At 40.7% G+C, this 22,808-nt stretch overlaps 3 protein-coding genes across 5 annotated transcripts in view; 2 read left to right on the forward strand and 1 right to left on the reverse strand.

The window, feature by feature from the left end:
• Window positions 1–13,289, reverse strand: part of RGP1 (RGP1 partner of RAB6A GEF complex) — a 43,044-nt gene extending 29,755 nt beyond the window's left edge. The window contains exons 1-2 of the mRNA XM_075844478.1: window positions 12,249–13,289; window positions 9,383–9,526 (exon numbers count right to left, since the gene is read on the reverse strand). Of these exons, the coding sequence (XP_075700593.1) occupies window positions 9,383–9,498 (116 nt within the window). The 5' untranslated portion in view covers window positions 9,499–9,526; window positions 12,249–13,289. The remainder of the gene's footprint in view (window positions 1–9,382; window positions 9,527–12,248) is intronic.
• GBA2 (glucosylceramidase beta 2) overlaps window positions 12,520–22,808 on the forward strand; it is a 91,225-nt gene continuing 80,936 nt past the window's right edge. Inside the window, exons 1-2 of one of the 3 annotated variants that reach the window (XM_075844442.1) lie at window positions 12,520–13,051; window positions 21,638–21,818. The gene's annotated coding sequence lies outside the window, so the exon portion shown is untranslated. Of the gene's footprint in view, window positions 13,052–14,788; window positions 21,436–21,637; window positions 21,819–22,808 lie in introns of those variants that run through there. The other 2 variants (XM_075844453.1, XM_075844462.1) reach the window with 2 other exon arrangements.
• On the forward strand, window positions 13,023–14,786 carry LOC142664972 (uncharacterized). The gene has a single exon (XM_075844487.1). The coding sequence runs from the start codon at window positions 13,238–13,240 to the stop codon at window positions 13,988–13,990; it is 753 nt and encodes a 250-aa protein (XP_075700602.1). The 5' UTR covers window positions 13,023–13,237; the 3' UTR covers window positions 13,991–14,786.

Consider the following 22,808-nt stretch of genomic DNA (forward strand, 5'->3'; position numbering starts at 1 on the left):
CCTCCTAATAGTGTTCCTGATATATAACATCTCCTCCTAATAGTACTCCTGATATATAACATCTCCTCCTGATAGTACTCCTGATATATAACATCTCCTCCTAATAGTACACCTGATATATAACATCTCCTCCTAATAGTACTCCTGATATATAACATCTCCTCCTGATAGTACTCCTGATATATAACATCTCCTCCTAATAGTACACCTGATATATAACATCTCCTCCTAATAGTACACCTGATATATAACATCTTCTCCTAATAGTACACCTGATATATAACATCTCCTCCTAATAGTACTCCTGATATATAACATCTCCTCCTAATAGTACACCTGATATATAACATCTCCTCCTAATAGTACTCCTGATATATAACATCTCCTCCTAATAGTGTTCCTGATATATAACATCTCCTCCTAATAGTACTCCTGATATATAACATCTCCTTCTAATAGTACACCTGACATATAACCTCTCCTCCTAATAGTACTCCTGATATATAACATCTCCTCATAATAGTACTCCTGATATATAACATCTCCTCCTAATAGTACACCTGATATATAACATCTTCTCCTAATAGTACACCTGATATATAACATCTCCTCCTAATAGTACTCCTGATATAAAACATCTCCTCCTAATAGTACACCTGATATATAACATCTCCTCCTAATAGTACACCTGATATATAACATCTCCTCCTAATAGTACACCTGATATATAACATCTCCTCCTAATAGTACTCCTGACATATAACATCTCCTCCTAATAGTACTCCTGATATATAACATCTCCTCCTAATAGTACTCCTGATATATAACATCTCCTCCTAATAGTGTTCCTGATATATAACATCTCCTCCTAATAGTACTCCTGATATATAACATCTCCTTCTAATAGTACTCCTGACATATAACATCTCCTCCTAATAGTACTCCTGATATATAACATCTCCTCCTAATAGTACTCCTGATATATAACATCTCCTCCTAATAGTGTTCCTGATATATAACATCTCCTCCTAATAGTACTCCTGATATATAACATCTCCTTCTAATAGTACACCTGACATATAACCTCTCCTCCTAATAGTACACCTGATATATAACATCTCCTCCTAATAGTACTCCTGATATATAACATCTCCTCCTAATAGTACACCTGACATATAACCTCTCCTCCTAATAGTACTCCTGATATATAACATCTCCTCCTAATAGTACTCCTGATATATAACATCTCCTCCTAATAGTACTCCTGACATATAACATCTCCTCCTAATAGTACTCCTGATATATAACATCTCCTCCTAATAGTACTCCTGATATATAACATCTCCTCCTAATAGTGTTCCTGATATATAACATCTCCTCCTAATAGTACTCCTGACATATAACATCTCCTTCTAATAGTACACCTGACATATAACCTCTCCTCCTAATAGTACTCCTGATATATAACATCTCCTCCTAATAGTACTCCTGATATATAACATCTCCTCCTAATAGTACACCTGATATATAACATCTTCTCCTAATAGTATACCTGATATATAACATCTCCTCCTAATAGTACTCCTGATATATAACATCTCCTCCTAATAGTACACCTGATATATAACATCTTCTCCTAATAGTATACCTGATATATAACATCTCCTCCTAATAGTACTCCTGATATATAACATCTCCTCCTAGTAGTACTCCTGATATATAACATCTCCTCCTAATAGTACTCCTGATATATAACATCTCCTCCTAATAGTACTCCTGATATATAACATCTCCTCATAATAGTACTCCTGATATATAACATCTTCTCCTAATAGTACACCTGATATATAACATCTCCTCCTAATAGTACTCCTGATATATAACATCTCCTCCTAATAGTACTCCTGATATATAACATCTCCTCCTAATAGTACTCCTGATATATAACATCTCCTCCTAATAGTACACCTGATATATAACATCTTCTCCTAATAGTACACCTGATATATAACATCTCCTCCTAATAGTACTCCTGATATAAAACATCTCCTCCTAATAGTACTCCTGATATATAACATCTCCTCCTAATAGTGTTCCTGATATATAACATCTCCTCCTAATAGTACTCCTGATATATAACATCTCTTTCTAATAGTACACCTGACATATAACCTCTCCTCCTAATAGTACTCCTGATATATAACATCTCCTCCTAATAGTACTCCTGATATATAACATCTCCTCCTAATAGTACATCTGATATATAACATCTCCTCCTAATAGTAGTCCTGATATATAACATCTCCTCCTAATAGTACTCGTGATATATAACATCTCCTCCTAATAGTACTCCTGATATATAACATCTCCTCCTAATAGTACACCTGATATATAACATCTCCTCCTAATAGTACTCCTGACATATAACCTCTCCTCCTAATAGTACTCCTGACATATAACATCTCCTCCTAATAGTACTCCTGATATATAACATCTCCTCCTAATAGTACTCCTGATATATAACATCTCCTCCTAATAGTACACCTGATATATAACATCTCCTCCTAATAGTACACCTGATATATAACATCTCCTCCTAATAGTACTCCTGATATATAACATCTCCTCCTAATAGTACACCTGATATATAAAATCTCCTCCTAATAGTACTTCTGATATATAACATCTCCTCCTAATAGTACACCTGATATATAACACCTCCTCCTAATAGTACTCCTGATATATAACATCTCCTCCTGATATATAACTAACATCTCCTCCTAATAGTGTTCCTGATATATAACATCTCCTCCTAATAGTACTCCTGATATATAACATCTCCTCCTAATAGTACTCCTGATATATAACATCTCCTCCTAATAGTACACCTGATATATAACATCTCCTCCTAATAGTACTCCTGATATATAACATCTCCTCCTAATAGTACACCTGATATATAACATCTCCTCCTAATAGTACTTCTGATATATAACATCTCCTCCTAATAGTAGTCCTGATATATAACATCTCCTCCTAATAGTACACCTGATATATAACATCTCCTCCTAATAGTACTCCTGATATATAACATCTCCTCCTAATAGTACACCTGATATATAACATCTCCTCCTAATAGTACACCTGATATATAACATCTTCTCCTAATAGTATACCTGATATATAACATCTCCTCCTAATAGTACACCTGATATATAACACCTCCTCCTAAGGGTATGTGCACACACACTAATTACGTCCGTAATGGACGGACGTATTTCGGCCGCAAGTCCCGGACCGAACACAGTGCAGGGAGCCGGGCTCCTAGCATCATACTTATGTACGACGCTAGGAGTCCCTGCCTCGCTGCAGGACAACTGTCCCGTACTGTAAACATGATTATACTACGGGACAGTTGTCCTGCAGCAAGGCAGGGACTCCTAGCGTCGTACATAAGTATGATGCTAGGAGCCCGGCTCCCTGCACTGTGTTCGGTCCGGGACTTGCGGCCGAAATACGTCCGTCCATTACGGACGTAATTAGTGTGTGTGCACATACCCTAATAGTACTCCTGATATATAACATCTCCTCCTAATAGTACTCCTGATATATAACATCTCCTCCTAATAGTGCTCCTGATATATAACATCTCCTCCTAATAGTACTCCTGATATATATAATCTCCTCCTAATAGTACACCGGATATATAACATCTCCTCCTAATAGTACACCTGATATATAACATCTCCTCCTAATAGTACACCTGATATATAACATCTCCTCCTAATAGTACTCCTGATATATAACATCTCCTCCTAATAGTACTCCTGATATATAACATCTCCTCCTAATAGTACTCCTGATATATAACATCTCCTCCTAATAGTACTCCTGATATATAACATCTCCTCCTAATATTACTCCTGATATATAACATCTCCTCCTAATAGTACTCCTGATATATATCATCTCCTCCTAATAGTACTCCTGATATATAACATCTCCTCCTGATATATAACATCTCCTCCTAATAGTGTTCCTGATATATAACATCTCCTCCTAATAGTACTCCTGATATATAACATCTCCTCCTAATAGTACACCTGATATATAACATCTCCTCCTAATAGTACTCCTGATATATAACATCTCCTCCTAATAGTACATCTGATATATAACATCTCCTCCTAATAGTACTCCTGATATATATCATCTCCTCCTAATAGTACTCCTGATATATAACATCTCCTCCTGATATATAACATCTCCTCCTAATAGTGTTCCTGATATATAACATCTCCTCCTAATAGTACTCCTGATATATAACATCTCCTCCTAATAGTACACCTGACATATAACCTCTCCTCCTAATAGTACTCCTGATATATAACATCTCCTCCTAATAGTACTCCTGATATATAACATCTCCTCCTAATAGTACATCTGATATATAACATCTCCTCCTAATAGTACTCCTGATATATATCATCTCCTCCTAATAGTACTCCTGATATATAACATCTCCTCCTGATATATAACATCTCCTCCTAATAGTGTTCCTGATATATAACATCTCCTCCTAATAGTACTCCTGATATATAACATCTCCTCCTAATAGTACACCTGACATATAACCTCTCCTCCTAATAGTACTCCTGATATATAACATCTCCTCCTAATAGTACTCCTGATATATAACATCTCCTCCTAATAGTACATCTGATATATAACATCTCCTCCTAATAGTAGTCCTGATATATAACATCTCCTCCTAATAGTACACCTGATATATAACATCTCCTCCTAATAGTACTCCTGACATATAACCTCTCCTCCTAATAGTACTCCTGATATATAACATCTCCTCCTAATAGTACACCTGATATATAACATCTTCTCCTAATAGTACTCCTGATATATAACATCTCCTCCTAATAGTACTCATGACATATAACATCTCCTCCTAATAGTACTCCTGATATATAACATCTCCTCCTAATAGTCTCCTGATATATAACATCTCCTCCTAATATTACTCCTGATATATAACATCTCCTCCTAATATTACTCCTGATATATAACATCTCCTCCTAATAGTACTCCTGATATATAACATCTCCTCCTAATAGTACTCCTGATATATAACATCTCCTCCTAATATATAACATCTCCTCCTAATAGTACACCTGATATATAACATCTCCTCCTAATAGTACTCCTGATATATAACATCTCCTCCTAATAGTATACCCGATATATAACACCTCCTCCTAATAGTACTCCTGATATATAACATCTCCTCCTGATATATAACATCTCCTCCTAATAGTACACCTGATATATAACATCTCCTCCTAATAGTACTCCTGATATATAACATCTACTCCTAATAGTACACCTGACATATAACCTCTCCTCCTAATAGTACTCCTGATATATAACATCTCCTCCTAATAGTACATCTGATATATAACATCTCCTCCTAATAGTAGTCCTGATATATAACATCTCCTCCTAATAGTACATCTGATATATAACATCTCCTCCTAATAGTAGTCCTGATATATAACATCTCCTCCTAATAGTACTCCTGATATATAACATCTCCTCCTAATAGTACATCTGATATATAACATCTCCTCCTAATAGTACTCCTGATATATATCATCTCCTCCTAATAGTACTCCTGATATATAACATCTCCTCCTAATAGTACTCCTGATATATATCATCTCCTCCTAATAGTACTCCTGACATATAACCTCTCCTCCTAATAGTACTCCTGATATATAACATCTCCTCCTAATAGTACACCTGATATATAACATCTTCTCCTAATAGTATACCTGATATATAACATCTCCTCCTGATAGTACTCCTGATATATAACATCTCCCCCTAATAGTACACCTGATATATAACATCTCATCCTAATAGTACACCTGATATATAACATCTCCTCCTAATAGTACACCTGATATATAACATCTCCTCCTAATAGTACTCCTGATATATAACATCTCCTCCTAATAGTACACCTGATATAGAACACCTCCTCCTAATAGTATACCTGATATATAACATCTCCTCCTAATAGTACTCCTGATATATAACATCTCCCCCTAATAGTACACCTGATATATAACATCTCCTCCTAATAGTACTCCTGATATATAACATCTCCTCCTAATAGTACACCTGATATAGAACATCTCCTCCTGATATATAACATCTCCTCCTAATAGTATACCTGATATATAACATCTCCTCCTAATAGTACACCTGACATATAACCTCTCCTCCTAATAGTACTCCTGATATATAACATCTCCTCCTGATATATAACATCTCCTCCTAATAGTACACCTGATATATAACATCTCCTCCTGATATATAACACCTCCTCCTAATAGTACTCCTGATATATAACATCTCCTCCTAATAGTACTCCTGATATATAACATCTCCTCCTAATAGTACACCTGATATATAACATCTCCTCCTAATAGTACACCTGATATATAACATCTCCTCCTGATAGTACTCCTGATATATAACATCTCCTCCTAATAGTACTCCTGATATATAACATCTCCTCCTAGTAGTACTCCTGATATATAACATCTCCTCCTAATAGTACTCCTGATATATAACATCTCCTCCTAATAGTACTCCTGATATATAACATCTCCTCCTAATAGTACTCCTGATATATAACATCTCCTCCTAATAGTACTCCTGATATATAACATCTCCTCCTAATAGTACACCTGATATATAACATCTCCTCCTAATAGTACTCCTGATATATAACATCTCCTCCTAATAGTACACCTGATATATAACATCTCCTCCTAATAGTATACCCGATATATAACACCTCCTCCTAATAGTACTCCTGATATATAACATCTCCTCCTAATAGTGCTCCTGATATATAACATCTCCTCCTAATAGTACTCCTGATATCTAACATCTCCTCCTAATAGTACTCCTGATATATAACATCTCCTCCTAATAGTACACCTGATATATAACATCTCCTCCTAATAGTACTCCTGATATATAACACCTCCTCCTAATAGTATACCTGATATATAACACCTCCTCCTAATAGTACACCTGATATATAACATCTCCTCCTAATAGTACTCCTGATATATAACATCTCCTCCTAATAGTACACCTGATATATAACATCTCCTCCTAATAGTACTCCTGATATATAACACCTCCTCCTAATAGTATACCTGATATATAACATCTCCTCCTAATAGTACACCTGATATATAACATCTCCTCCTAATAGTACTCCTGACATATAACCTCTCCTCCTAATAGTACTCCTGATATATAACATCTCCTCCTAATAGTACTCCTGATATATAACACCTCCTCCTAATAGTACTCCTGATATATAACATCTCCTCCTAATAGTACACCTGATATATAACATCTCCTCCTAATAGTACACCTGACATATAACATCTCCTCCTAATAGTACTCCTAATATATAACATCTCCTCCTAATAGTACTCCTGATATATAACATCTCCTCCTAATAGTACTCCTGATATATAACATCTCCTCCTAATAGTACTCCTGATATATAACATCTCCTCCTGATATATAACATCTCCTCCTAATAGTACACCTGATATATAACATCTCCTCCTGATATATAACATCTCCTCCTAATAGTATACCTGATATATAACATCTCCTCCTAATAGTACTCCTGATATATAACATCTCCTCCTAATAGTACACCTGATATATAACACCTCCTCCTAATAGTACACCTGATATATAACATCTCCTCCTGATATATAACATCTCCTCCTAATAGTACTCCTGATATATAACATCTCCTCCTAATAGTACACCTGATATATAACATCTCCTCCTAATAGTACTCCTGATATATAACATCTCCTCCTGATAGTACACCTGATATATAACATCTCCTCCTAATAGTACTCCTGATATATAACATCTCCTCCTAATAGTACACCTGATATATAACATCTCCTCCTAATAGTACACCTGATATATAACATCTCCTCCTAATAGTACTCCTGACATATAACATCTCCTCCTAATAGTACTCCTGATATATAACATCTCCTCCTAATAGTACTCCTGATATATAACATCTCCTCCTAATAGTACATCTGATATATAACATCTCCTCCTAATAGTACTCCTGATATATAACATCTCCTCCTAATAGTACTCCTGATATATAACATCTCCTCCTAATAGTACATCTGATATATAACACCTCCTCCTAATAGTACTCCTGATATATAACATCTCCTCCTAATAGTACTCCTGACATATAACATCTCCTCCTAATAGTACACCTGATATATAACACCTCCTCCTAATAGTACTCCTGATATATAACACCTCCTCCTAATAGTACACCTGATATATAACATCTCCTCCTAATAGTACACCTGATATATAACACCTCCTCCTAATAGTACTCCTGATATATAACACCTCCTCCTAATAGTACACCTGATATATAACATCTCCTCCTAATAGTACTCCTGATATATAACATCTCCTCCTAATAGTACACCTGATATATAACATCTCCTCCTAATAGTACTCCTGATATATAACATCTCCTCCTGATAGTACACCTGATATATAACATCTCCTCCTAATAGTACTCCTGATATATAACATCTCCTCCTAATAGTACACCTGATATATAACATCTCCTCCTAATAGTACACCTGATATATAACATCTCCTCCTAATAGTACTCCTGACATATAACATCTCCTCCTAATAGTACTCCTGATATATAACATCTCCTCCTAATAGTACTCCTGATATATAACATCTCCTCCTAATAGTACATCTGATATATAACATCTCCTCCTAATAGTACTCCTGATATATAACACCTCCTCCTAATAGTACTCCTGATATATAACATCTCCTCCTAATAGTACTCCTGACATATAACATCTCCTCCTAATAGTACACCTGATATATAACACCTCCTCCTAATAGTACTCCTGATATAAAACAATTTAAGTGGTGTCGCCTGTATGTACAGACTAGTATCAGGGCTCCTGATTGGACAGCCATGGGTTAGGACTGGCAGCCGCCGTTCAGAACCACGGCCCTTCAAAAGGCTTCACCTCCTGGCGGATACCGATTCTACCCCAACATGGACAACTAAGGGGAGTGGGAGGGGGTTTCATTACCGCTTCTACTTCATATACGGTCCCTCCCGGAGGTGCACTTGTGGCGGTGTAAGAAATAACCAAATTACTCAGCGTGTGGGATCTGCTTGAGACGAGAGGAACCCCGGCAGCAATAATGACGAACGCCACGGCCTCGTCCTGGAGACACCTACCTGCTGGCAGAGGTGGAGAGTGCGGACAACGGGTTGGTGAAGGTGACGACGCACTCCAGGACCTCACCGGCTAAGAAGACCGGACCGCGGACCAGCTTACCGACCACCTCAATCATAATGGACACGGAGAGGAGAGATCCCGACCTGATCACACACCAGACGTAGATTATTATACTGGAGATCACAGGAGACTTACATGTAACCAGAGATCACTACATACAATCACTCCTATCTCTATCTCTCTGGATCTCTCCTCTATATACATAGAGGAGAGATCCAGTCCTGATCACACAATATATACATGGAGGAGAGATCCAATCCTGATCACACAATATATACATGGAGGAGAGATCCAGTCCTGATCACACAATATATACACGGAGGAGAGATCCAGTCCTGATCACACAATATATACACAGAGGAGAGATCCAGTCCTGATCACACATAATATATATATATATATACATGGAGGAGAGATCCAGTCCTGATCACATATAATATATACACAAAGGAGAGATCCAGTCCTGATCACATATAATATATACACAAAGGAGAGATCCAGTCCTGATCACATAATATATACATGGAGGAGAGATCCAGTCCTGATCACACAATATATACATGGAGGAGAGATCCAGTCCTGATCACACATATTATATACAGAGGAGAGATCCAGTCCTGATCACACATATTATATACACAGAGGATAGATCCAGTCCTGATCACACATAATATATACATGGAGGAGAGATCCAGTCCTGATCACACACCAGACGTAGATTATTATACTGGAGATCACAGGAGACTGACATGTAACCAGAGATCACTACATACAATCACTCCTATCATCCTCCCCTCCTGGAGATCACAGATAATATATACACAGAGGAGAGATCCAGTCCTGATCACACAGAGAGATCCAGTCCTGGTCACACATAATATATACACAGAGGAGAGATCCAGTCCTGATCACACAATATATACAGAGGAGAGATCCAGTCCTGATCACACATAATATATACACAGAGGAGAGATCCAGTCCTGATCACATAATATATACATAGAGAGATCCAGTCCTGGTCACATATAATATATACATAGAGGAGAGATCCAGTCCTGATCACACATAATATATACAGAGGAGAGATCCAGTCCTGATCACATAATATATACATAGAGGAGAGATCCAGTCCTGATCACACACAATATATATATATATATATATATATATATATATATATATATATATACACATGGAGGAGAGATCCAGTCCTGATCACATAATATATACATAGAGAGATCCAGTCCTGATCACACATAATATATACACAGAGGAGAGATCCAGTCCTGATCACATAATATATACACAGAGGATAGATCCAGTCCTGATCACATAATATATACATAGAGAGATCCAGTCCTGATCACACATATTATATACACAGTGGAGAGATCCAGTCCTGATCACACATAATATATACATAGAGGATAGATCCAGTCCTGATCACACATAATATATACACAGAGGAGAGATCCAGTCCTGATCACACATAATATATACACAGAGGAGAGATCCAGTCCTGATCACATAATATATACATAGAGGAGAGATCCAGTCCTGATCACATAATATATACATGGAGGAGAGATCCAGTCCTGATCACACATAATATATACACAGAGGAGAGATCCAGTCCTGATCACATAATATATACATAGAGGAGAGATCCAGTCCTGATCACATAATATATACATAGAGGAGAGATCCAGTCCTGATCACACATAATATATATATATACATGGAGGAGAGATCCAGTCCTGATCACATAATATATACATAGAGGAGAGATCCAGTCCTGATCACACAATATATACATGGAGGAGAGATCCAATCCTGATCACACAATATATACATGGAGGAGAGATCCAGTCCTGATCACACATAATATATATATATACATGGAGGAGAGATCCAGTCCTGATCACATAATATATACATAGAGGAGAGATCCAGTCCTGATCACACAATATATACATGGAGGAGAGATCCAGTCCTGATCACACAATATATACACGGAGGAGAGATCCAGTCCTGATCACACATAATATATATATATATATACATGGAGGAGAGATCCAGTCCTGATCACATAATATATACATAGAGAGATCCAGTTCTGATCACATAATATATACATAGAGAGATCCAGTCCTGATCACACATAATATATACATAGAGAGATCCAGTCCTGATCACACATAATATATACACAGAGGAGAGATCCAGTCCTGATCACATAATATATACATAGAGGAGAGATCCAGTCCTGATCACACATAATATATACACAGAGGAGAGATCCAGTCCTGATCACATAATATATACATAGAGGAGAGATCCAGTCCTGATCACACATAATATATATATATATACATGGAGGAGAGATCCAGTCCTGATCACACATAATATATACATAGAGGAGAGATCCAGTCCTGATCACACATAATATATATATATACATGGAGGAGAGATCCAGTCCTGATCACATAATATATACATAGAGGAGAGATCCAGTCCTGATCACATAATATATACATAGAGAGATCCAGTCCTGATCACACATAATATATACATGGAGGAGAGATCCAGTCCTGATCACACATAATATATACACGGAGGAGAGATCCAGTCCTGATCACACATAATATATACACAGAGGAGAGATCCAGTCCTGATCACATAGTATATACACAGAGGAGAGATCCAGTCCTGATCACACATAATATATACATAGAGGAGACGCTATATACGAGTAGATGGATAGGGGAGATATAATGGGCTCAGTATAACTATAAGAAGACTCACAGTCTGGCGCTTCCTCTGTATTAGGCCGCAGCGACCCCCGGAGATGGTACGATCCACACCATATACTTTCTGGTGTAACTACACCCACAATATATTATCAGTCTGTCCGGGTTTTACCAGTGCGCACGCGCAGAATGCTGATCTTTCTTTCTGTCTGTGTGCGGAGTGCGTGTCCGCCCTGTTTCTGGAGACCATTCTGCCATAGTTTTTACCATCTCGTCACAAACAAGATGGTGTCTTCAGCGGAGACAATATTTAGTATGTTTACATGGCGCTCTAGCGTTGGTTTCTTCTTTCACCGGTGACTAAGAGACAGCCTGTGAAGAGACAACCTGACAGGAAAGAGATAGTTTAGAGGAAGAGACCCCAAATAGACGGGCTGGAGAGGAAGAGACCCCCCAAATAGACGGACTACAGAGGAAGAGACCCCCAAATAGACGGACTGGAGAGGAAGAGACCCCCAAACAGTCGGACTGGATGGGAAGAGACCCCAAATACACGGACTGGAGGGGAGTAGACACCCAAATAGACGGACTGGAGAGGAAGAGACACTCAATAGACAGGCTGGAGAGGAAAAGACACCCAAATAGACGGACTGGAGGGGAAGAGACCCCAAATACACGGACTGGAGGGGAAGAGACCCCCAAATAGACGGACTGGAGAGGAAGAGACCCTCAATAGACGGGCTGGAGAGGAAAATACCCCCAAATACACGGACTGGAGGGGAAGAGACCCCAAATACACGGACTGGAGAGGAGGAGACCCTCAATAGACAGACTGAAGAAGACGACGAGACCCCTGAGGTAAAGAGACAGAATAGAAAATAAGAGACCCCTGAGGTAAAGAGACAGAATAGAAAAGAAGAGACTCCTGAGGTAAAGAGACAGACTAGAGTAGAAGAAGAGACCCCTGAGGTAAAGAGACAGAATAGAAAAGAAGAGACCCCTGAGGTAAAGAGACAGACTAGAGAAGAAGAGACCCCTGAGGTAATGAGACAGACTAGAGAAGAAGAAGAGACCCCTGAGGTAAAGAGACTGACTAGAGAAGAAGAGACCCCTGAGGTAAAGAGACAGACTAGAGAAGAAGAAGAGACCCCTGAGGTAAAGAGACAGACTAGAGAAGAAGAAGAGACCCCTGAGGTAAAGAGACAGACTAGAGAAGAAGAAGAGACCCCTGAGGTAAAGAGACTGACTAGAGAAGAAGAGACCCCTGAGGTAAAGAGACAGACTAGAGAAGAAAAGACCCCTGAGGTAAAGAGACAGACTAGAGAAGAAGAAGAGACCCCTGAGGTAAAGAGACAGACTAGAGAAGAGACCCCTGAGGTAAAGAGACAGACTAGAGAAGAGACCCCTGAGGTAAAGAGACAGACTAGAGAAGAAGAAGAGACCCCTGAGGTAAAGAGACAGACTAGAGAAGAGGAGACCCCTGAGGTAAAGAGACAGACTAGAGAAGAAGAGACCCCTGAGGTAAAGAGACAGACTAGAGAAGAAAAGACCCCTGAGGTAAAGAGACAGACTAGAGAAGAAGAAGAGACCCCTGAGGTAAAGAGACAGACTAGAGAAGAGACCCCTGAGGTAAAGAGACAGACTAGAGAAGAGACCCCTGAGGTAAAGAGACAGACTAGAGAAGAAGAAGAGACCCCTGAGGTAAAGAGACAGACTAGAGAAGAGGAGACCCCTGAGGTAAAGAGACAGACTGGAGATGAAGAGACACCTGATATAAAGAACCAGGAGAGAGACTGACTGGAGAGACATCTGATATAAAGAAGCAGGAGAGAGACTGACTGGAGAGACACCTGATATGAAGAACCAGGAGAGAGACTGACTGGAGAGACACCTGATATAAAGAACCAGGAGAGAGACTGACTGGAGAGACACCTGATATAAAGAACCAGGAGAGAGACTGACTGAAGAGACACCTGATATAAAGAACCAGGAGAGAGACTGACTGGAGAGACACCTGATATAAAGAATCAGGAGAGAGACTGACTGTAGAGACACCTGATATAAAGAACTAGGAGAGAGACTGACTGGAGAGACACCTGATATAAAGAACCAGGAGAGAGACTGACTGAAGAGACACCTGATATAAAGAACCAGAAGAGAGACTGACTGGAGAGACATCTGATATAAAGAACCAGGAGAGAGACTGACTGAAGAGACACCTGATATAAAGAACCAGGAGAGAGACTGACTGGAGAAGAAGAGACCACTGAGATAAAGAGACAGACTAGAGAAGAAGAGACCCCTGAGGTAAAGAGACAGACTAGAGAAGAGACCCCTGAGGTAAAGAGACAGACTAGAGAAGAAGAGACCCCTGAGGTAAAGAGACAGACTAGAGAAGAAGAAGAGACCCCTGAGGTAAAGACAGACTAGAGAAGAAGAAGAGACTCCTGAGGTAAAGAGACAGACTAGAGAAGAAGAAGAGACCCCTGAGGTAAAGAGACAGACTAGAGAAGAAGAAGAGACCCCTGAGGTAAAGAGACAGACTAGAGAAGAAGAAGAGACCCCTGAGGTAAAGAGACAGACTAGAGAAGAAGAAGAGACCCCTGAGGTAAAGAGACAGACTAGAGAAGAGACCCCTGAGGTAAAGAGACAGACTAGAGAAGAAGAAGAGACCCCTGAGGTAAAGAGACAGACTAGAGAAGAAGAGACCCCTGAGGTAAAGAGACAGACTGGAGAAGAAGAAGAGACCCCTGAGGTAAAGAGACAGACTAGAGAAGAAGAAGAGACCCCTGTGGTAAAGAGACAGACTAGAGAAGAAGAAGAGACCCCTGTGGTAAAGAGACAGACTAGAGAAGAAGAAGAGACCCCTGAGGTAAAGAGACAGACTAGAGAAGAAGAGACCCCCTGAGGTAAAGAGACAGACTAGAGAAGAGACCCCTGAGGTAAAGAGACAGACTAGAGAAGAAGAAGAGACTCCTGAGGTAAAGAGACAGACTAGAGAAGAAGAGACTCCTGAGGTAAAGAGACAGACTGGAGAAGAAGAAGAGACCCCTGAGGTAAAGACAGACTAGAGAAGAGACCCCTGAGGTAAAGAGACAGACTAGAGAAGAAGAAGAGACTCCTGAGGTAAAGAGAGACTAGAGAAGAAGAGACCCCTGAGGTAAAGAGACTGACTAGAGAAGGAGACCCCTGAGATGAAGAGACCCCTGAGGTAAAGAGACAGACTAGAGAAGAAGAGACCCCTGAGGTAAAGAAACAGACTAGAGAAGAAGAAGAGACCCCTGAGGTAAAGACAGACTAGAGAAGAAGAAGAGACTCCAGAGGTAAAGAGACAGACTAGAGAAGAAGAGACCCCTGAGGTAAAGAGACAGACTAGAGAAGAAGAGACCCCTGCGGTAAAGAGACAGACTAGAGAAGAAGAGACCCCTGAGGTAAAGAGACAGACTAGAGAAGAAGAGACCCCTGAGGTAAAGAGACAGACTAGAGAAGAGACCCCTGAGGTAAAGAGACAGACTAGAGAAGAAGAGACCCCTGAGGTAAAGAGACAGACTAGAGAAGAAGAGACCCCTGAGGTAAAGAGACAGACTAGAGAAGAAGAAGAGACCCCTGAGGTAAAGAGACAGACTAGAGAAGAAGAAGAGACCCCTGAGGTAAAGAGACAGACTAGAGAAGAAGAAGAGACCCCTGAGGTAAAGAGACTGACTAGAGAAGAAGAGACCCCTGAGGTAAAGAGACAGACTAGAGAAGAAAAGACCCCTGAGGTAAAGAGACAGACTAGAGAAGAAGAGACCCCTGAGGTAAAGAGACAGACTAAAGAAGAAGAAGAGACCCCTGAGGTAAAGAGACAGACTAGAGAAGAAGAAGAGACCCCTGAGGTAAAGAGACTGACTAGAGAAGAAGAGACCCCTGAGGTAAAGAGACAGACTAGAGAAGAAGAAGGGACCCCCTGAGGTAAAGACAGACTAGAGAAGAGACCCCTGAGGTAAAGAGACAGACTAGAGAAGAAGAAGAGACTCCTGAGGTAAAGAGAGACTAGAGAAGAAGAAGAGACTCCTGAGGTAAAGAGAGACTAGAGAAGAAGAGACCCCTGAGGTAAAGAGACAGACTAGAGAAGAGACCCCTGAGGTAAAGAGACAGACTAGAGAAGAAGAGACCCCTGAGGTAAAGAGACAGACTAGAGAAGAAGAAGAGACCCCTGAGGTAAAGACAGACTAGAGAAGAAGAAGAGACTCCTGAGGTAAAGAGACAGACTAGAGAAGAAGAGACCCCTGAGGTAAAGAGACAGACTAGAGAAGAAGAGACCCCTGAGGTAAAGAGACAGACTAGAGAAGAAGAGACCCCTGAGGTAAAGAGACAGACTAGAGAAGAAGAGACTCCTGAGGTAAAGAGGCAGACTAGAGAAGAAGAGACCCCTGAGGTAAAGAGGCAGACTAGAGAAGAAGAGACCCCTAAGGTAAAGAGACAGACTAGAGAAGAAGAAGAGACCCCTGAGGTAAAGAGACAGACTAGAGAAGAAGAGACCCCTAAGGTAAAGAGACAGACTAGAGAAGAAGAGACTCCTGAGGTAAAGAGACAGACTAGGGAAGAAGAGACCCCTGAGGTAAAGAGACAGACTAGAGAAGAAGAAGAGACCCCTGAGGTAAAGAGACAGAATAGAGAAGAGACCCCTGAGGTAAAGAGACAGACTAGAGAAGAGACCCCTGAGGTAAAGAGACAGACTAGAGAAGAAGAGACCCCTGAGGTAAAGAGACAGACTAGAGAAGAAGAAGAGACCCCTGAGGTAAAGACAGACTAGAGAAGAAGAAGAGACTCCTGAGGTAAAGAGACAGACTAGAGAAGAAGAGACCCCTGAGGTAAAGAGACAGACTAGAGAAGAAGAGACCCCTGAGGTAAAGAGACAGACTAGAGAAGAAGAGACCCCTGAGGTAAAGAGACAGACTAGAGAAGAAGAGACTCCTGAGGTAAAGAGGCAGACTAGAGAAGAAGAGACCCCTAAGGTAAAGAGACAGACTAGAGAAGAAGAAGAGACCCCTGAGGTAAAGAGACAGACTAGAGAAGAGACCCCTAAGGTAAAGAGACAGACTAGAGAAGAAGAGACTCCTGAGGTAAAGAAACAGACTAGAGAAGAAGAGACCCCTGAGGTAAAGAGACAGACTAGAGAAGAAGAAGAGACCCCTGAGGTAAAGAGACAGAATAGAGAAGAGACCCCTGAGGTAAAGAGACAGACTAGAGAAGAGACCCCTGAGGTAAAGAGACAGACTAGAGAAGAAGAAGAGACCCCTGAGGTAAAGAGACAGACTAGAGAAGAGGAGACCCCTGAGGTAAAGAGACAGACTGGAGATGAAGAGACACCTGATATAAAGAACCAGGAGAGAGACTGACTGGAGAGACATCTGATATAAAGAACCAGGAGAGAGACTGACTGAAGAGACACCTGATATAAAGAACCAGAGGAGAGACTGACTGGAGAGACATCTGATATAAAGAACCAGGAGAGAGACTGACTGTAGAGACACCTGATATAAAGAACCAGGAGAGAGACTGACTGGAGAGACACCTGATATAAAGAACCAGAAGAGAGACTGACTGGAGAGACATCTGATATAAGGTATATGAGGTAAAGACAGACTAGAGAAGAAGAAGAGACTCCTGAGGTAAAGAGACAGACTAGAGAAGAAGAGACCCCTGAGGTAAAGAGACAGACTAGAGAAGAAGAGACCCCTGAGGTAAAGAGACAGACTAGAGAAGAAGAGACCCCTGAGGTAAAGAGACAGACTAGAGAAGAAGAGACTCCTGAGGTAAAGAGGCAGACTAGAGAAGAAGAGACCCCTGAGGTAAAGAGGCAGACTAGAGAAGAAGAGACCCCTAAGGTAAAGAGACAGACTAGAGAAGAAGAAGAGACCCCTGAGGTAAAGAGACAGACTAGAGAAGAAGAGACCCCTAAGGTAAAGAGACAGACTAGAGAAGAAGAGACTCCTGAGGTAAAGAGACAGACTAGGGAAGAAGAGACCCCTGAGGTAAAGAGACAGACTAGAGAAGAAGAAGAGACCCCTGAGGTAAAGAGACAGAATAGAGAAGAGACCCCTGAGGTAAAGAGACAGACTAGAGAAGAGACCCCTGAGGTAAAGAGACAGACTAGAGAAGAAGAGACCCCTGAGGTAAAGAGACAGACTAGAGAAGAAGAAGAGACCCCTGAGGTAAAGACAGACTAGAGAAGAAGAAGAGACTCCTGAGGTAAAGAGACAGACTAGAGAAGAAGAGACCCCTGAGGTAAAGAGACAGACTAGAGAAGAAGAGACCCCTGAGGTAAAGAGACAGACTAGAGAAGAAGAGACCCCTGAGGTAAAGAGACAGACTAGAGAAGAAGAGACTCCTGAGGTAAAGAGGCAGACTAGAGAAGAAGAGACCCCTAAGGTAAAGAGACAGACTAGAGAAGAAGAAGAGACCCCTGAGGTAAAGAGACAGACTAGAGAAGAGACCCCTAAGGTAAAGAGACAGACTAGAGAAGAAGAGACTCCTGAGGTAAAGAAACAGACTAGAGAAGAAGAGACCCCTGAGGTAAAGAGACAGACTAGAGAAGAAGAAGAGACCCCTGAGGTAAAGAGACAGAATAGAGAAGAGACCCCTGAGGTAAAGAGACAGACTAGAGAAGAGACCCCTGAGGTAAAGAGACAGACTAGAGAAGAAGAAGAGACCCCTGAGGTAAAGAGACAGACTAGAGAAGAGGAGACCCCTGAGGTAAAGAGACAGACTGGAGATGAAGAGACACCTGATATAAAGAACCAGGAGAGAGACTGACTGGAGAGACATCTGATATAAAGAACCAGGAGAGAGACTGACTGAAGAGACACCTGATATAAAGAACCAGAGGAGAGACTGACTGGAGAGACATCTGATATAAAGAACCAGGAGAGAGACTGACTGTAGAGACACCTGATATAAAGAACCAGGAGAGAGACTGACTGGAGAGACACCTGATATAAAGAACCAGAAGAGAGACTGACTGGAGAGACATCTGATATAAAGAACCAGGAGAGAGACTGACTGAAGAGACACCTGATATAAAGAACCAGGGGAGAGACTGACTGGAGAGACATCTGATATAAAGAACCAGGAGAGAGACTGACTGTAGAGACACCTGATATAAAGAACCAGGAGAGAGACTGACTGGAGAGACACCTGATATAAAGAACCAGAAGAGAGACTGACTGGAGAGACATCTGATATAAAGAACCAGGAGAGAGACTGACTGAAGAGACACCTGATATAAAGAACCAGGAGAGAGACTGACTGGAGATACACCTGATATATAGAACCAGGAGAGAGACTGACTGTAGAGACATCTGATATAAAGAACCAGGAGAGAGACAACTGGAGAGACACCTGATATAAAGAACCAGGAGAGAGTCTGACTGGAGAGACACCTGATATAAAGAACCAGGAGAGAGACTGACAGGAGAGACACCTGATATAAAGAACCAGGAGAGAGACAACTGGAGAGACACCTGATATAAAGAACAAGGAGAGAGTCTGACTGGAGAGACACCTGATATAAAGAACCAGGAGAGAGACTGACAGGAGAGACATCTGATATAAAGAACCAGGAGAGAGACTGACTGGAGAGACACCTGATATATAGAACCAGGAGAGAGACTGACTGGAGAGACACCTGATATAAAGAACCAGGAGAGAGAATGACTGGAGAGACGAGACACCTGATATAAAGAACCTGGAGAGAGACTGACTGGAGATACGCCTGATATAAAGAACCAGGAGAGGGACTGACTGTAGAGACACCTGATATAAAGAACCAGGAGAGAGACTGACAGGAGAGACATCTGATATAAAGAATCAGGAGAGAGACTGACTGGAGAGACACCTGATATAAAGAACCAGGAGAGAGACTGACTGGAGAGACACCTGATATAAAGAACCAGGAGAGAGACTGACTGGAGAGACATCTGATATAAAGAACCAGGAGAAAGACTGACTGGAGAGACATCTGATATAAAGAATCAGGAGAGAGACTGACTGGAGAGACACCTGATATAAAGAACCAGGAGAGAGACTGACTGGAGAGACATCTGATATAAAGAACCAGGAGAGAGACTGACTGGAGAAACACCTGATATAAAGAACCAGGAGAGAGACTGACTGGAGAGACATCTGATATATAGAACCAGGAGAGAGACTGACTGTAGAGATACCTGATATAAAGAACCAGGAGAGAGACTGACTGGAGAGACATCTGATATAAAGAACCAGGAGAGAGACTAACTGTAGAGATACCTGATATAAAGAACCAGGAGAGAGACTGACTGGAGAGACGAGACACCTGATATAAAAAACCAGGAGAGAGACTGACTGGAGAGACACCAGTTCTAAAGAACCAGGAGAGAGACTGACTGGAGAGACACCTGATATAAAGAACCAGGAGAGAGACTGACTGGAGAGACACCTGTTATAAAGAACCAGGAGAGAGACTGACTGGAGAGACACCTGATATAAAGAACCATTAGAGAGACTGACTGGAGAGACATCTGATATGTAGAACCAGGAGAGAGACTGACTGGAGAGACACCTGATATAAAGAACCAGGAGAGAGATTGACTGGAGAGACATCTGATATAAAGAACCAGGAGAGAGACTGACTGGAGAGACACCTGATATAAAGAACCAGGGGAGAGTCTGACTGGAGAGACATCTGATATATAGAACCAGGAGAGAGACTGACTGGAGAGACACCTGATATAAAGAACCAGGAGAGAGACTGACTGGAGCGACACCTGATATAAAGAACCAGGAGAGAGACTGACTGTAGAGACACCTGATATAAAGAACCAGGAGAGAGACTGACTGGAGAGACACCTGATATAAAGAACCAGGAGAGAGACTGACTGAAGAGACACCTGATATAAAGAACCAGAAGAGAGACACCTGATATAAAGAACCAGGAGAGAGATTGACTGGAGAGACATCTGATATAAAGAACCAGGAGAGAGACTGACTGGAGAGACATCTGATATAAAGAACCAGGAGAGATACTGACTGGAGAGACACCTGATATAAAGAACCAGGAGAGAGATTGACTGGAGAGACATCTGATATAAAGAACCAGGAGAAGTGACAGCACACGTAAAGAGACATTTAGAGATATCGTTTTTTTGGAAGGACGTGATAAGTATTTGGATGGAGATAAAACATTAATCGTCAGCAGAAGAGAGTGTTGCGGCCAGTGAGAGGTGAAGAGACAGATGCTGACACAAATAATACAAATAACTGACGTATAAAGAGACAGAAATGACTGACGTTAATGAGAGCGCTCATTTGACAAGAATCTTATAAATCTATACTATGACAGAATAAGAGACCGTTGTGACTATATGAAAGAGACCTCTACAGCATGAGATGAGAGTGTAATCATATCATCTTATACATCACTAGAGGTATCGACAGACCGTCCGGCTGGGGAAAGACATCTGTGTATCCGTGAAGCATGAAAAGTATTGGTTTCCTTGTATACTTGTCCTGTATACTTCTCACATGAGAGAGCGCTGCAACCTGAAGACGTCCCGGGAACACCACCACATGTGCCATAGACCTCGTCCATCTAATGTGCCAAAAAGTAAGCATAAAAAAAGATATTGTTACATGCGATCTCACAGAGAGACATCCGATCAAATTAGACGACCAAGGAGGAGATCAGTAACAATAAAGATTAGATCAGCAAGGAACAGGAAGGAGGTGACCATAGGCTGAAGGAAAGGTTCACGTGAAACGAGAACAAGTGATGGAGGAGAGAGAGGACAACAGACTGGTATTAGAGAGAAGACAATACAGAGAGTATTAAGAACAAGCGATGGAGGAGAGAGGACATCAAACTGGTATTTTTATAGAGAGAAGAAAATACAGAGAGTATTATGAACAATCGATGGGAAGAGAGGATAACAGACTGGTATTAGGTAGAGAAGAATATACAGAGAGTATTAAGAACAGGATGATGGAGGAGAGAGGACAACAGACTGGTATTAGAGAGAGAAGAACATACAGAGAGTATTAAGAACAGGATGATGGAGGAGAAAGGACAACAGACTGTGGTATTAGAGAGAAGAAAATACAGAGAGTATTAAGAACAATCAATGGAGAAGAGAGGACAACAGACTGGTATTAGAGAGCAGAAATTACAGAGAGTATTAAAAACAAGCGATGGAGGAGAGAGGACATCAAACTGGTATTTTTAGAGAGAAGAAAATACAGAGAGTATTAAGAACAAGCGATGGAGGAGAGAGAGAACAGACTGGTATTAGAGAGAAGACAATACAGAGAGTATTAAGAACAAGCAATGGAGGAGAGAGGACAACAGACTGGTATTAGAGAGAAGAAAATACAGAGAGTATTAAGAACAGGATGATGGAGGAGAGAGGACAACAGACTGTGGTATTAGAGAGAAGAAAATACAGAGAGTATTAGGAACAAGCGAGGGAGGAGAGAGGACAACAGACTGGTATTATAGAGAATATACAGAGTATTAAGAACAAGCGATGGAGGAGGGAGGACATCAAACTGGTATTTTTAGAGAGAGAAGACAATACAGAGAGTATTAAGAACAAGCAAT

The sequence above is a fragment of the Rhinoderma darwinii genome, chromosome 1, assembly GCF_050947455.1.
Source record: "Rhinoderma darwinii isolate aRhiDar2 chromosome 1, aRhiDar2.hap1, whole genome shotgun sequence".
In the NCBI taxonomy this organism is placed as follows: domain Eukaryota; kingdom Metazoa; phylum Chordata; class Amphibia; order Anura; family Rhinodermatidae; genus Rhinoderma; species Rhinoderma darwinii.